The sequence below is a fragment of the Thermobia domestica genome, chromosome 3 (assembly GCF_964235325.1).
Source record: "Thermobia domestica chromosome 3, izTheDome1.hap1.1, whole genome shotgun sequence".
NCBI classification, from domain to species: domain Eukaryota; kingdom Metazoa; phylum Arthropoda; class Insecta; order Zygentoma; family Lepismatidae; genus Thermobia; species Thermobia domestica.
The window spans coordinates 260,765,848-260,779,858 of record NC_137456.1 but is presented as its reverse complement, the minus strand read 5'-3'; the positions used below and the strand labels follow the sequence as shown (position 1 = coordinate 260,779,858).

At 35.4% G+C, this 14,011-nt stretch overlaps 2 protein-coding genes across 9 annotated transcripts in view; one reads left to right on the top strand and one right to left on the bottom strand.

The window, feature by feature from the left end:
* Window positions 1–14,011, bottom strand: part of LOC145681035 (relaxin receptor 2-like) — a 1,105,974-nt gene that overhangs the window by 308,737 nt on the left and 783,226 nt on the right. The window lies entirely within an intron of this gene.
* Window positions 1–14,011, top strand: part of LOC145681034 (uncharacterized) — a 187,512-nt gene that overhangs the window by 77,941 nt on the left and 95,560 nt on the right. For all 8 annotated transcript variants that reach the window (XM_081752352.1, XM_081752351.1, XM_081752355.1 and 5 more), the window contains exon 2: window positions 6,538–6,628. In XM_081752352.1, the coding sequence (XP_081608478.1) occupies window positions 6,551–6,628 (78 nt within the window). In that variant the 5' untranslated portion in view covers window positions 6,538–6,550. The remainder of the gene's footprint in view (window positions 1–6,537; window positions 6,629–14,011) is intronic.

The window sequence follows — 14,011 nt, the reverse complement described above, 5'->3', positions numbered from 1 at the left end:
CCTCTAGTGAACATTAATATCTGTAAATTTAAACAATGAGCGTCAGTCATGTCCATCAAGTATTAATAACGCTGGATTATCTAGTGTTACGGAGAAGAACTGAACACAATCTTGAATTAACAGAAAAGTATATATGCATTCACATATCCTGAGTTACACATGAAGAATGCACCTTGAGGAGGAAGAATGCACCAAGATGGTCTTGAAATTCAAGCCTCAGGCTTTTGGTACGAAAAATTACAGATGGAGGCAAATAATTACCAACTACTTTGGACAGAAATTGTTTGGTTTTTCACTCGCAACAAAAATATACTATTGTTTTATTAAAATTATTGCAAAATAACTTCTCCATTATGCCTCTTTGTTGGTGCCCATTTTAACCCTATTAGAAATGTCCATATTTCCGCATAATGTAACATCCCAATGAAGTTGGCAACATTGTCGAAAATGAGTCAACGTCAAGGCTTGACTTGTATGTATGAACAACTCTTGATTGTGGCGTCACGGCCATGTATGTTATTTTTGTGTCATTTCTAAACTTATTTCGGTAAACGTTATTTCCTAAATATGCAAAATAACATTAGCTATAATAATGATGTGCTTTTGAAACACAACTTACATTGGAAATGCCGATTACTTCTTCAAAAACAAGATACAGAGGACAATATGTTTGCACTCAGATAGACCACACTCCAACAATGTTGAATACTGTACGTGCGGACATTTTCACTGGCTGAGACTGGATATAGAGGAACACAAACTTAAAGGTGCCCATTTTATCTCGGTGCTCATTTCCCCGACTTACTCTATTATAAATAAATAGACGTTTTTGGAGAAATTATAGTGTGTAGTATAGTTTTTCTGACATGTGTTGTTTTACAAAAAAAAAAAATCATAAGAAGCAGACCCGCAGTGAAGTGGAGTTTAGAGCAACACTGAGTCTTACTAAATTTTCTGTGTCCCCTCGACTATAATATGTCAATATGTGATATATTAATACAAAAGTAGTTTAGATACTGGTAAAAAATGGTTTGTTTACGTTCATTTTAATACTTTTGAGAAAACGGGAAATGATAAAACGACAAAATACCTAGGAACGAGTAACAGAGAGGATGCATGTATTTTCAGCGAATTGTTTACACTTTTGTGTGTGTGTGTGATTCCGTAATGGTATAGATAAAATTAGTGAGTGTGATTTTGGGACTGTAATTTTTGTATGGAACAAACATGAAATTATAGTAAGTGCAAAAAAATAAATAAATAAAGTTAATTCCGACTTAAGTTGCAAAGTTCTTGTTGTATCTGTGTGTAGACCTTTTGGAGACTGCAGGTAGATATAAGATTCACAATTCAGTGAGAACAAGTAGAAAAGGTTTACGTTTTCAAGACGGCTTAGGTGTATTTTTTTTTTCAATTGCACAACGATAGGAAAATGAATACTATTGGGTTTTCGATTTAATCGAGACTATATCGAATATGGGGCCATAAATTTTAAAATTTCTGGAAAAATTCACTTTACGAAGAAATAGTGCTACTGCACTGTAATTGTGTAGGTTGATTCTCATTATTCTTCGTCATATTACTCGATGTGGTTTAAAAATAAGGTTGAAAATGTGGTTTTGTCGCTATATACTTTTTATAACCACAGGCATTTTTAGCCACTGTTTCTTTCAGGCATACTTCCGGGAATCTTTGCACCCCTATCCTTAGTGGTCAACCGTCCCTTCGGAGCAACGATAAATAGTGATTATGTATCGCCATTCTTTAGAGTTATCCTTTTAGCCAATATTTCCTCAGTGCAGACCAGAGTTAGCGTGAGTCAATGAAAACCCACGACCCACTGACCCACCATGACTCACCACCCACCATGACCCATGACCCACTGTGACCCACCACCCACCGTGACCCACTCTGACCCACCACTCATGAACCACTCTCATCCACTGAACTACTCTGACTCACCAAAAATCCATCGTCATCAACTCTGAACACGATCCACGGCCCCTTCTGTACTGACTAAAGAGTTTCCACTTGTAATAAAACAAGACTGTGAAATTGTCACTAATCGGAGTTTGAATTTCTAGTCAATCGCTCAAGCACTACTCTGTTACAATAACGGTGGATCTCACTTTTACGATATAAAATGGTAAAGTGTTTGTTAGTGAAGAAATTGAAATAGTTCGAGGTGAGGTAAAATTAGTGTGTGCCTAAAATATACTTGTACTAAGAGAGTATTCTTGCAAGTGTTAATTTCTGAACGCATTCCAAAAGAAACTTCTATTTGCAGGAAAATATCCCTGTACAATATGGAAAAGGTTATGGTTTCTCAGTTCACAGTATTTTTCTCACAAAAGACTTGAAAAATCAGTTTTTCATAGTGTATAAAGGTGCTCGGGTACCCTATGTGAGAGCATCTCCATAAAGTATGCTCATAATTGTAATTTGTGTAATCACTAAAACACCACGTTAAATTTAAGTTACAAATATGCATAATTGCAATTATTATTAATATTCATTCAAAGTGGTTTAAATAAAGCAAAGAAGAGACTTACTAAAAATTAGGTACAAAGTTAAATAACACAAATAAGCCATTAGTAATACAAGTGTACATTTTCCATAACTCGTAATTTTCCACCTTAAAACAAATCTGAAATCGGGTTTATATCCTGTTGGCCTCCGGAACTTTTTCGTGGTAAATTATCCGCAGCGGAATGATGTCTATCCTTCAGCCAAGAAATAACTAGCTCGTCTACTTTGAGCTTGTCTAACAGTGGGTCATTAACATTGATGAACAACAAGTTAGATAATATTTGAGCACTTAGACTATTTCTAATATCAGTCATCTGTAAATTCATAAGGGGAAATCCCCGTTCGCACTCTGTCGTGGAAATTGATAATACTTCTACCCGATTTCTGCAACTCCTCATCGACAAACTGATGGTTTCTGATAAACTGATGATTTCTTATTTGTTTATAAATTTAATTTTTGTAATTACATATAAAGGTTTGATACCATTACCAAGTTCCCTTCCCCGTCTAGAAAGCGAAAGGGAACGAGGTTCCTGGAAAGTGTTGAGAGGTGAATGGGAATTTCCATCTCCTTCTTCCCCTTTAATTACCACATTGCTGTTTGCCAAGTGCCAAATTACGATCAATTTCAATTAAATTATCATAGTATAATTATTTCCTTATCGATACTTTTCAGTGGAAAAAAGGATGAAATTTGAAAATTCCAAATGAAGGTAAGTAGACCAACGTAAAAGGGGAAAAAAGTGCAAAATTTTCCATATAATTATGCGTACAATCCAAACTTAAAATTTCCGTGCAATTAAGCGTACAGTACAAATTTTATGCCTATTGTTCTCACAACTTTATGGGTTGATTGTCCTGTGCTGTAAGCGCTCCATATAAGAAATGTAAGCTTCAGCAATTATTATAGTAGAAAGCAATGGATATATGAAGCCAAGCACTGTATTTTTTGTTTCTGATTTTTTTCTTATATAACATCGATCGTTTTCGATCCTTTTTACAAACCAACTGACTACAAATTCTCCATATATAGAAACTGCCCCCCACCCCCCATAAAGAAGAATTTAAAAAAATGCTAGGACACATTCTGTTTATTTTCAATAAAGAGTTAATACACTGAATTTCAGTTCAACGGCTTGTGAGATACTCATTTTTCTCCGCAAAAATTCGGATTCTTACTACCTCCTTAGGATATGCATTATAATGAAAGCAATATAACATCCCAGTTTGGATTAAGGCCTAACTATATACCAAAAGTAATTTAATTTGTCTTTGCAATTTGACCGTGATGATCAGGCACACATAGTTACATTCATTTTTTTTAACAATTTATATATTACAGTGATTCAAAAATGTATTTTTTCCAGTAGTTAGCTCCTCTAAAAATTCACAGGTCTCGAAAGCCAAGTAGTAGTATAAGTCCTATTGCTATTATTACAATTAAAAATTCAATATCCAAAAGTACCTGAAGTTCTTTTTCCACTTTGTTAGATTTACTCACCTCAGGTAAGTAAGTAGACAGAAACAAATGGAAAAGGAAGGGAAATGAAGGTCTTGAAAGTAAAACGAAGACAAATTTACCAGTCTTCAGAAGATACTGTGTACAATGCAGTGAGCAGAGAGGGTAGGTAGATCATACTGAGTCGGTGGGTCGCAGTGGGTCATGGTGGGTGGTGGGTCGCAGTGGGTCACGGTGGATGGTGGGTCACAGTGGGTCATGGTGGATGGTGGGTCGCAGTGGGTCACGGTGAGTGGTGGGTCACAGTGGGTCACATGCTGTTGACTCACGACCCACTGACCCACTCAGAAAACTTGACCCACTCCATCTCTGGTGCTGACCAGAAGCGTAATTTAAAGTTTTCTTGGAGGGGGCAAGACCCTCCGATATGAATCTACTTTTACGTTTTGATTGGTATATTATTTTATTGATTAAGATTTATATAAATCTCAAACTCAGAAAGCATTTGTTCCCTGAAACCCTAAACCTTACCCCTAGTGCAGCACCGTGTAAATTTTGATCACCCACTCGGACTTTTTTTTTTTTTTTTTTTTGGAAAAAGTGTGCGTGTATAGCACTCAAATGGGCAATAAACAACTAAACATCATGTGGACCATATTATTTTAACCTCTACCTCTGTATACTATGTACTCGAAAGCCTTACTTCGGTACAAACTCGTATCTATATGCACGTGTTTGTATCGGTGAGTAGGATAATTAACTATTTTCTGAAGAGTTTGGTTTACAAAAGCTCCTCTATCCGACCGACCGTCCGTTCATCAGGGAAACTAAAAGATCTTAGAACTACTTGACAAGTCATTACCAAATCTCGTGAAAATACAAGGGGTTAAAAGTAAAGTTTTTTTTGAAGCAGATACTCAAACCGGAATTGGTAGAAATGAGCCATGTCCGGTTTTAACGTTGATCGCAATAGAGCAATAACTTGATAGAGAGATGGTGTTTTCTGAAACATGTTAAACATCGCAGAAACACGTTACATCGACATCCTTAACTATATACTAAAGCCGGAAGTAGTAGAAATCTACTACAACTTCCGATTTTAATACTGAATTACATAGAGCAGAAACAAAAATTGCGAAAAGTAGCTTTTAGCAATCTATTTACCGTTCTATCAATAAGCAATGTCTTCCCTCTTAATTCTCTATTCAATGCAGAAGTGCTTGGTTTAAGCCACTTCCGGTTTTAACGTTGATCGAGTGAAAACGGTAACAGATAGCGAGAACCGGTTTTCTGTAATCAACTAAGCATCCTAAAAGTAAATTCCACTTTTACTCTTAATCCCTCTATTAAAAGCAGAAGTAGCAGAAATCAATCACTTTCAATTTGAACTCTGATCGTTATAGAGCAAAAACGGTATCGGATAGCGAGAAGCGATTTTTAACAAGTGTCCCAACAAGACATTCCATCCCCACTACATCATGTTATAACATTGGTTGCTAGAGAGTAGAAACGGTAATATATACAGGAAAATGTTTTCCTGAAATGTATTAAGCGTCTCAACAATACATTAAATTTCCATTCTTAAACCCTTAGTAATAATGGAAAGGGTAGACACGTACTACGACGTCCGGTTTCAATATTGATGAACATAGAGCAAACTCGCTAAGAGATAGCGAGAAGCAATTTTATGGAATCGATTCAGCGTTCTAAAAATAGATACCATTTCACTTAACATCTATTCAAACCGGAAGTTACTTCTGGTTTTAACATTGATTGATACAGAATGATAATTGGAACAAAATAGCGAGAAATTGTTTTCTGTAATCAATTAAGCGTCAAGAAAATATGTATCATATCCACTTTAATTTATCTACTAAAACCGGATAATGTCACACCATACAAACCGAACTCTTTCACACGCTGTACGTGTGACACTGCTACGTGATGATGATATACAAAGAATGAAAATAAATGCGTGACTGATCAAGGTCCCTGGCTTACCATACTAATACTTAATTACTACACTATACACTCTGTTTCTAGAGCAGTCACATTCTTGAATCCGGTATACCAACATCACATAGATAGAGGAAAAAAACGTGCGGTTGATCAAAGATCGGACTAGGACCTAGTCATTAGGTAACATAGTAATTAACGCACATCCCTGATAAGCCAGTGATCTGGACTCTCGTAGTGAAAATCATGTATTTTCACCCTCTATATATCACTGAATTTGTATTTATAAAAGAATTGGTGCGCTATGAAATTCTGTTTTGTTCTTTGTCAAATAAAATCGAAATATTGGGTGCCAACGCTTGCATGGGGAATAACGAATTTTGATAAGAGTAAGAATAATTCCTGGTAAAATTTTCATTGGCTTAGATTTCCATACTGATCATGGTGTATTATGCTGCTTTTAATACCGTAGTGTTTGTACTGATTACCTTTTATCCATTAGAAATCTTTCTGTTCTGCATTAGATATTTAAAAATCAGAAGTTTATTGACTTGCTATGTATTGAACTTAAATTAATATTGTTTCCTTTTCAGAGAGTGAAAGATAATGAAGCTTCTACCAGCAAGTTGCTTTGGCTGCGTCCCACTGCAACTAGGAAGTTTTCTCAATATGATAATAATAGTGGTTAGTTTTAAACTCACTTCATAAATAAGTTATTTAGTCATTCAAGATTTAAGTTTCCTGTAGATGTCCTTAAGTTTCCTATCTCAATTTGCTACTTTCAAAATATAACTCAATATTTACTTTCGTTCAACTCTCTTATTATAATAATTTGTCATCAATGTATTTTCGTGGTTCTACAGATAGAATGGTTTATTTCTTGCCATACTTACAAGGAACGGACATCAACGTGTCATCTGGACATCCGAATCAAATCTACACCGTAATCCATTCGATAAACATAACAAAGATATGTTCATGCACAAAAAATTAGGTATCATGAACAACGTCCCTGGGGCCCATTAATCCTGTTAGTATAAAGGAAATCGTAGACTCGCAGCCAAATAGCTATTGCATCAACACTGTTCATTGGAAAGTCATGGTTTATAGTTCATTCTCTTTCTAGAGGTGCTACATGCTTGTATTGGTAACCAAGCTTTCCCCCAATATCTATCCCGTCTATCAATACAAAACTTGGTACTGTTATTTCTTATCTCCTATAGTATCTTTCGAGATACATTTGGATTGTGTGCTTTTACCCGGGGCTACCCCGGAGGGGTCCAAAGTGATGGGAGGGATTTCTGGAGGGAATTTTTCCAACATCCTGCCAGGTTTCCCTGTTCAAGTACGTTATGGGTCCCAATACATAGCGCCTCTGGAAAGCTTGTTTCATGCTGAAGAGAATGAACTATAAACCATGATTTTCCAATAAAAGTGTTTATGCAATAGCTATTTGACTGCGAGTCTACGATTTTCTTTATACTAACAGGATTAATGGATCGCAGGGACTTACCCCGTTGTCCATGGCAATTAATTTTTTGTGCATTAACTTATCTTTGTTATATTTATCGAATGGACTAGGTTTGATTTGGATGTCCGGATGACACGTTCATGTCCGTTCTTGTTAGCTTCGCGAGCAAGTCTCCAGTAGTTTCCACCGAGATACTAGCACACACTTGTACAGATCGCTCTCCTAATAGCAACATCGACTACAAGAATTCAATAATCTGGTTTTAAATTATAATATAGTATCATACAGAAGCTATCTGAATTGTGGCTTTTAAAAGCAAAATTTACTTATCTTGCACCACTGGTGTTACTGTTAACGTTTTTCAATAATTAAGTAAATAAAAGAAATATAAAATGTAATAAATGTGAATAAACACACAGGAAACATTCTCCATTATACCAGCTTTACCTAGTCAATATAATTAAAAAATACACTAATCTCTCAGCAAAGCAAAGCAAATCAGTTTTATGAAAATACTAACTTGTAACAGTATCGCCAACCAGGCCCGTAGCCAAGGGGGGGCTAGGGCGGGCTCAGCCCCCCCTAAATTTTTTGCAGCCCCCTAACTAAAGTCATAGTTCGAATTAACGGGAGATGCCGGGGAAATTCCCCTTCGGTAAAAATGTATGTCCGGCTCGTATCACAGAAGTAACATAACATCCATTTCTGGGATAATTTTTGTCTTCTACATTTACAGCAAAAATACATAAGCATCCCCCTCTCGTTCGAAAGTTTAATTCGAACACTGACTGAAATGTTGGAAGAAATTGTATTTCCAAATGTACTTTAGAGTGCTAAATTAAAATTTACTTTTATTATCCTCATTTAAAGTATTGGCCTATTTATGCGCTACGCTTCTTTGAATTGCTAATATTTCTTTGAGCGTGAGACTTTTTTTTTTTTTTAATGCTTCATGTGCAAACGACCCTCGCTGCAGGAGAAACATAATTTATGGTTATTCTATCGGCAAACATGCATTTGTGTTCGGAAACAACATAGTTTTACCTTAATCTTTGGACGAAGAGTTTATTTCTTCCTGTCCTTCTTGGAATTTGCAACTGAAAACATCCTTTTGCTGTGAGTCATTGGCTTTCGGTCAATATGCGAGAGATTGAAAAGACAGCATCCCTTAACAGGGGGTCGCTACTGCTTCGCTCTAATCATCACACAGGTGTATGGATTTGTTTTGTGTATATTGGACATGGAGAGGGGGGGGGAATTTTGACTACGTTTTATGTCACGTGATAACGGAGTAAGAAAAGTTTCCTTTTCTGAATTGTGTTTACTCTTGTGTTATGAGTTGAACATGGTTGTAATTGAAAGTTGATCGATGCTGGTTTCTGAAGATGCACCGAAGTTGACTTGAAGAATGAGAATTGTAGTGTGTCAGCAACTTGACTATTTGTTAAATAACTTGGAATAGATAAGTAATACTTTTAATATATCTTTAAACTAAAAATAAGTTCGATTCACTTAATCTTTTTCGGGGATGAATTATTAGATACTTTATTAAAATAATTTAATAATTGTTGCCAATTTTTGGTGCCAGAATCAAATGTTCATGCAGATCATCAGACGTAAGCCTAATCATCCAAAGTTACTATTTTGTAAAAGAATACCTTGCAATCTTCTGGTATGTAAACAAAAAATGTAGCGGACTAAACGGAGGTAGTAGTTGCACTTATAGGAAAAACAGAATTTTCAATTAAAAATTGAACCTTATTGGATGATAATATGTATAATGCTTTATAAATTTGAAATTTGATCTTTGACTTAAAACAGGGTGCGTTGGGGAGTTTAGCATCCCTCTTCAACAGGGAGGCTATGTAGACACGGGACCTATAGCTTAAAGTAACATCCAAATCACTATCGGTTTGAATCCGAGGACTCCCAGTACGGTTTGAACCTGAAACCAGACGCGCCAAAGTCGAGCGCTGTGCCCATGAGGCTACGGGGTAGCCCACAAAAGTAACAATTTGTTAATGTAGTTTCATTTTGAAGAAGAGCGATATCTTCAATAGAAATAAGTAAATAGCTGTTTAAATCATTAGTTCTTAACTTAAACTTTTTTAGTACCGGTACCTGCGAAAGCCACTGATTTCGAATTCTTATTTGTACAATGTAAAGAAGAATTTCATGTATACTTTGATATGAATTGTACTATACAAAGAAAATTTAATGAATTGTTACTTCTCTTATCAATTTCGTTTCGAGAAAGAAGGTAACTGCGCTAGAACAGGGAACTTTTTTGGAGTTATTTCTTATTTGAATGCTCGAGTACCAAAACATAACAGATTATTTTTACTTAAATGACTTTAGTAGCAATCGTCCTAAATGATTGTTGATAGTATGTTCCAAAAAGTCTAGAGCAGTGGTTTTTAAACTGGAGTTCGCGGACCCCGGGGGTCCGCTTGACCTGGCTACGGGGTCCGCGACGTCTAAAAATTGAAATGTGTTGTGATAAAATGGAACTCACAGCTGTTATGCAAAATGTATTTTTTCAGTTACTAAAAAGAAAGCAATTAGAAATGATATCTACGTTTGTAAATTTGAATATTTTCTTTACTAAATTTCTGCTCTGAAGCCGGTCAACCGTTATATAGGACTACTTCAGGTGAAAGGAATTCCTTCTTTGTTAGGGCATTTTTTCAAAAGGAATTGTACATTAACTGCACCGTGCCGATCTTGTTTTGTTGAGTTACAACAATGACATCACCAGAAATCTCGATCTGGACACAATTGTTCTAAGATTAGCAGCATCCAAAACAAGGAGACTTATACTGTGATTGTATTGTTAGTGATTGTTCAAATGTTCAACTTGTTTCTACTATAGTGTGCCAACATGAGGAGTGTATATATGCGTGTTGTGTTTGTGTTTCTTAATCTTATGAAATTTATAAATTTGTAGATAGCAAAAATCCATAAACATATTATTTTTTCGAACATCACTATAAAAAACTGATCAAAAAATGTTTAGAAATACAAGTGTAAAATAAAGCGCGTAATATTTGAAGAAATATAAAATTTCGTATCTAAGGACATGTAAATAATAATACAGATAAGATGTTAATTTCATTTTTCCAATATGCATATATTTGTTTAGGCCACATGTATTTCAAAATATTGATTTAAGATTTTGAGACCCTTCTCTGTAGAATCTCTTTGAAGATAGTATTAAATCTCATTACTCTCTAAATATTTTCGTGTTTCACAAATATTGTTTCAGTCCATCAAAAATTTAGAAAGGTATTTCCTGTACTAATTCTTTGGAAATTTCAATGATTGGTTCGTTCGGCCAACTATTTTTTTAATTTTTTTTTATTTCCTTGAAGATGAGAAAACGGAAGAAATATTTTGTTGTCATAACAAATAAATAAAAAGGAAACACATAGTATTCTATTTAATAGCTTTCAGGTACAATTCTACTAACGCTATAGGGGTAAATTTTAATAGTAATTCTTTCACGCTGTAGTTTTAGTTTTAAGATCATAAGAAATTATTCATCATCACACACAGAGACAGACATTATATATATATATATATATATATATATATATCTTTGTGTGTGCCCACCCTAATTTACATTTAGCCCCCCCTAAATTTCGAGGCTGGCTACGGGCCTGTCGCCAACTAAACAGTTGGCTTCATCGAACACTATGATTTACATGAAAATTAATAGCAGATTAAATACTACGAGACAGCAAAAGACTTCCTGTTAGCTGCTTGGTAGCTGACCGCCTATCAATTTAAAGTACCAAAAACAGATACAAAATATACTAAATCACTTTCCCTCTTACTATATAACACTATTTCTATAACACTATTATAACATTATTTACACATATATTCAATAACTGAGAAATAACCAACCGTGTTAAATTTATAGCGGCATTCTTCACCAGTGCTACTGTGAGTGATAAGACAATCAGTCACAACTAGAGGAGAGAAAGGAGCTTGAGAGCCTTAACTGGATTAGCCATTCATCCTTCTTTATTTTACGTCATTCCTTAATATTTTGACTCCCTTCTGCTCAAAAACACAAAACGCGCTTTTTGTGTGTTATGGTATGCTAAAGGAGTAACTATTCCCAAAATTTCAGTTTTTTTTATCCAGGCCCATTGGAGATATTGGGCAGTGAAATATGGCAAATTCGCATAATTCCCCAACTTTACGATATTTTTTCAGGGCTTTGGGAGCATCTACAGGTCTGAAAATTTTTTAGTATAAACGTATGACCCCGGACTATATGCATACACAAATTCATATCTTTACGTCAGTTGCTTCCTCTTCTCAAACATGTGTTCAATGTCCAAAAATGTTGCTACTGTAGACCCTGATTTCACCCCTTTCAAGTGGTTTTAGGTAAAAATGTTAAGAGATCAAAGTTTTAGCTCTGCACAAGTTGGACACGCCCAGCAATTTTCAATTTGCTACGACAAACACATACTGAGATATTCAAAACAACATAAATGCCTGAAATCGAGAAAACGCAAAATGGCGACAGAAGCTGCGTCGCTATGAGATGTTTTAAAAAGTAATTAATTGTGTTTTTGAAGTACTCTGATATAGTATAAACATTCATGAAAAAAAAATTTTTTGGAGATGGTCGAGCGGCACATGCTTGATCACTTAGAATGGATTGACTCTATAGCAATGTGACCTGAGGTATTGTTGTCTTCCTTCAAAGGCTGTCTCTTCCACCAAGAATTGAATCAGGAATCACGTGTACTGGTAGTATGCGTTAACCTTTCTCCTTTGAAAAGAGAATTCTCTTGTTTAACCAAAGTTATAGCAGATTTTACAGTGTGTTTGAATGAAATGACAGAATTTATTACATATTTCAACACATATTGTTTCAATTTAATATATATACTATGTGTGTATGTGATACACACTGTTTTGAAAGGTCCATAATACTGCGCTCTTAGTAAAAATGAAAAGTGTGTTCATTTTAATTTCCAAAACGAAACAGTTGAACACAGAAACCAAAGTGACGTGAATAGCGTACCCAAGTGGCGACCTGATATAAGACCTTAAGGTATTAAAACTAACCTGATATTTGACGTTTTAGAACCGAAGAGATCCTGGACAAAGACTAAAGAAGGGGTTTTCCAGTTTAAAATAAGACGGCTTCAATATTATGAACATAATTTTAAACTAGAAAAAAATACTTTTCAAAAATTAATGAAGTCTTTCTTTTAAACAAAAATGAAGTCATGCTTTTACTGAAAGAATGTCTGACCTAGGCTAGGCTAATGGGAATGTATGCTTTCCGATTATTATTCAATATACACCTTGCAATGGCAAGCATGTCGTTCGGAATCCTCCTCGGAAAGGGTACTAACAGTTACAGGCTTCCGTGTGACCATTCTCATTGGTAAGAAACAAATTGGTTTCCCTGATTTTTCGTTAATTGTCTGTTGAATGTTGAAACTTCACTGAATATGAAGCAAATACGTAAAACAACAAGTTTCATTGAATCTTCCTCAAAGAAAGACTCCCTGTCTCACAGCATTGTTTTTTGGAGCATTTTCCCTCCTTCAGGGAAAAGCAGGAAGCAATTCCACCTGTGTCAGTGATCCTTGCATGCCGTTCAATCAGACCTTTATTCACATGTGTATCACCAAAGTTTATGAAATTCTAGATTTTAATACCAATCGTCGCACGTTATAAGAGAAAAGTATCTTGGATGCATAATAATTTATGAGTGATCGTTGTTGCTGTAATCGTGGCAATAAATGCAGATATTGGAATAAGATTATCACGCAGCTACAGTATTATTTTTTAACGTATGAGCTGGCAACACTACTTGCACTCGAGTAGGAGAGAGAACCTGCCTGTTGACCAGGGTCACAAGAAAAATTCTCTACAATAGCTTGCTCCACAGAATTTGACTTCTTCTGCGTCCAGCCTTTATTCCTCACTTTTTTGTGTGTAAATACAAAATAGTTGGTTATTTCTTAGTTATAATAATACGGATGTCAATTGATTAAACTTCTGTGCGCCTGGGTCCATAGCCCAGGGACGATGGCCACGGATGACGAGAATCACCCCTTCTATAATTTGGCAGGGTTATATAACTCAGTATTTAACATCACTTTAACAGGCATATAACATCCTATTCTTTTTACACCTACTTATCGAAAATTGTTTTGAACTCGCATGCACACAAACAGTGTTCGGAAAAGAAGGTTGTAAACTCCTAAAACAAACGATATTGTATAGTATTGTTTTAAAAGAGACATGGATCTCTCGTCATGGTCCAAAATATTTGCACCATTTGATGAGAATGGTGTATCCTAGGCTTAGTGGTGTCTTCCTAATTCAGAGATTGACATGTCTCTCTTCGCTAACACTAGAGAATTAAGAAATACTAATGAGCTTTTCAGAAGCCAATTACCTCGTTAGATAGTCCTCATAGTATTGATTATCATGCACTGAAACCTGAAACTTCTTCGGGGTGTTTTCCAGATAATCAACTTCGTTCTTGAATGATATAATGCTAAATGCTTCACGAACCTGCAAAAGTATTGCTGTTGGGTCAAAAAAATTACACA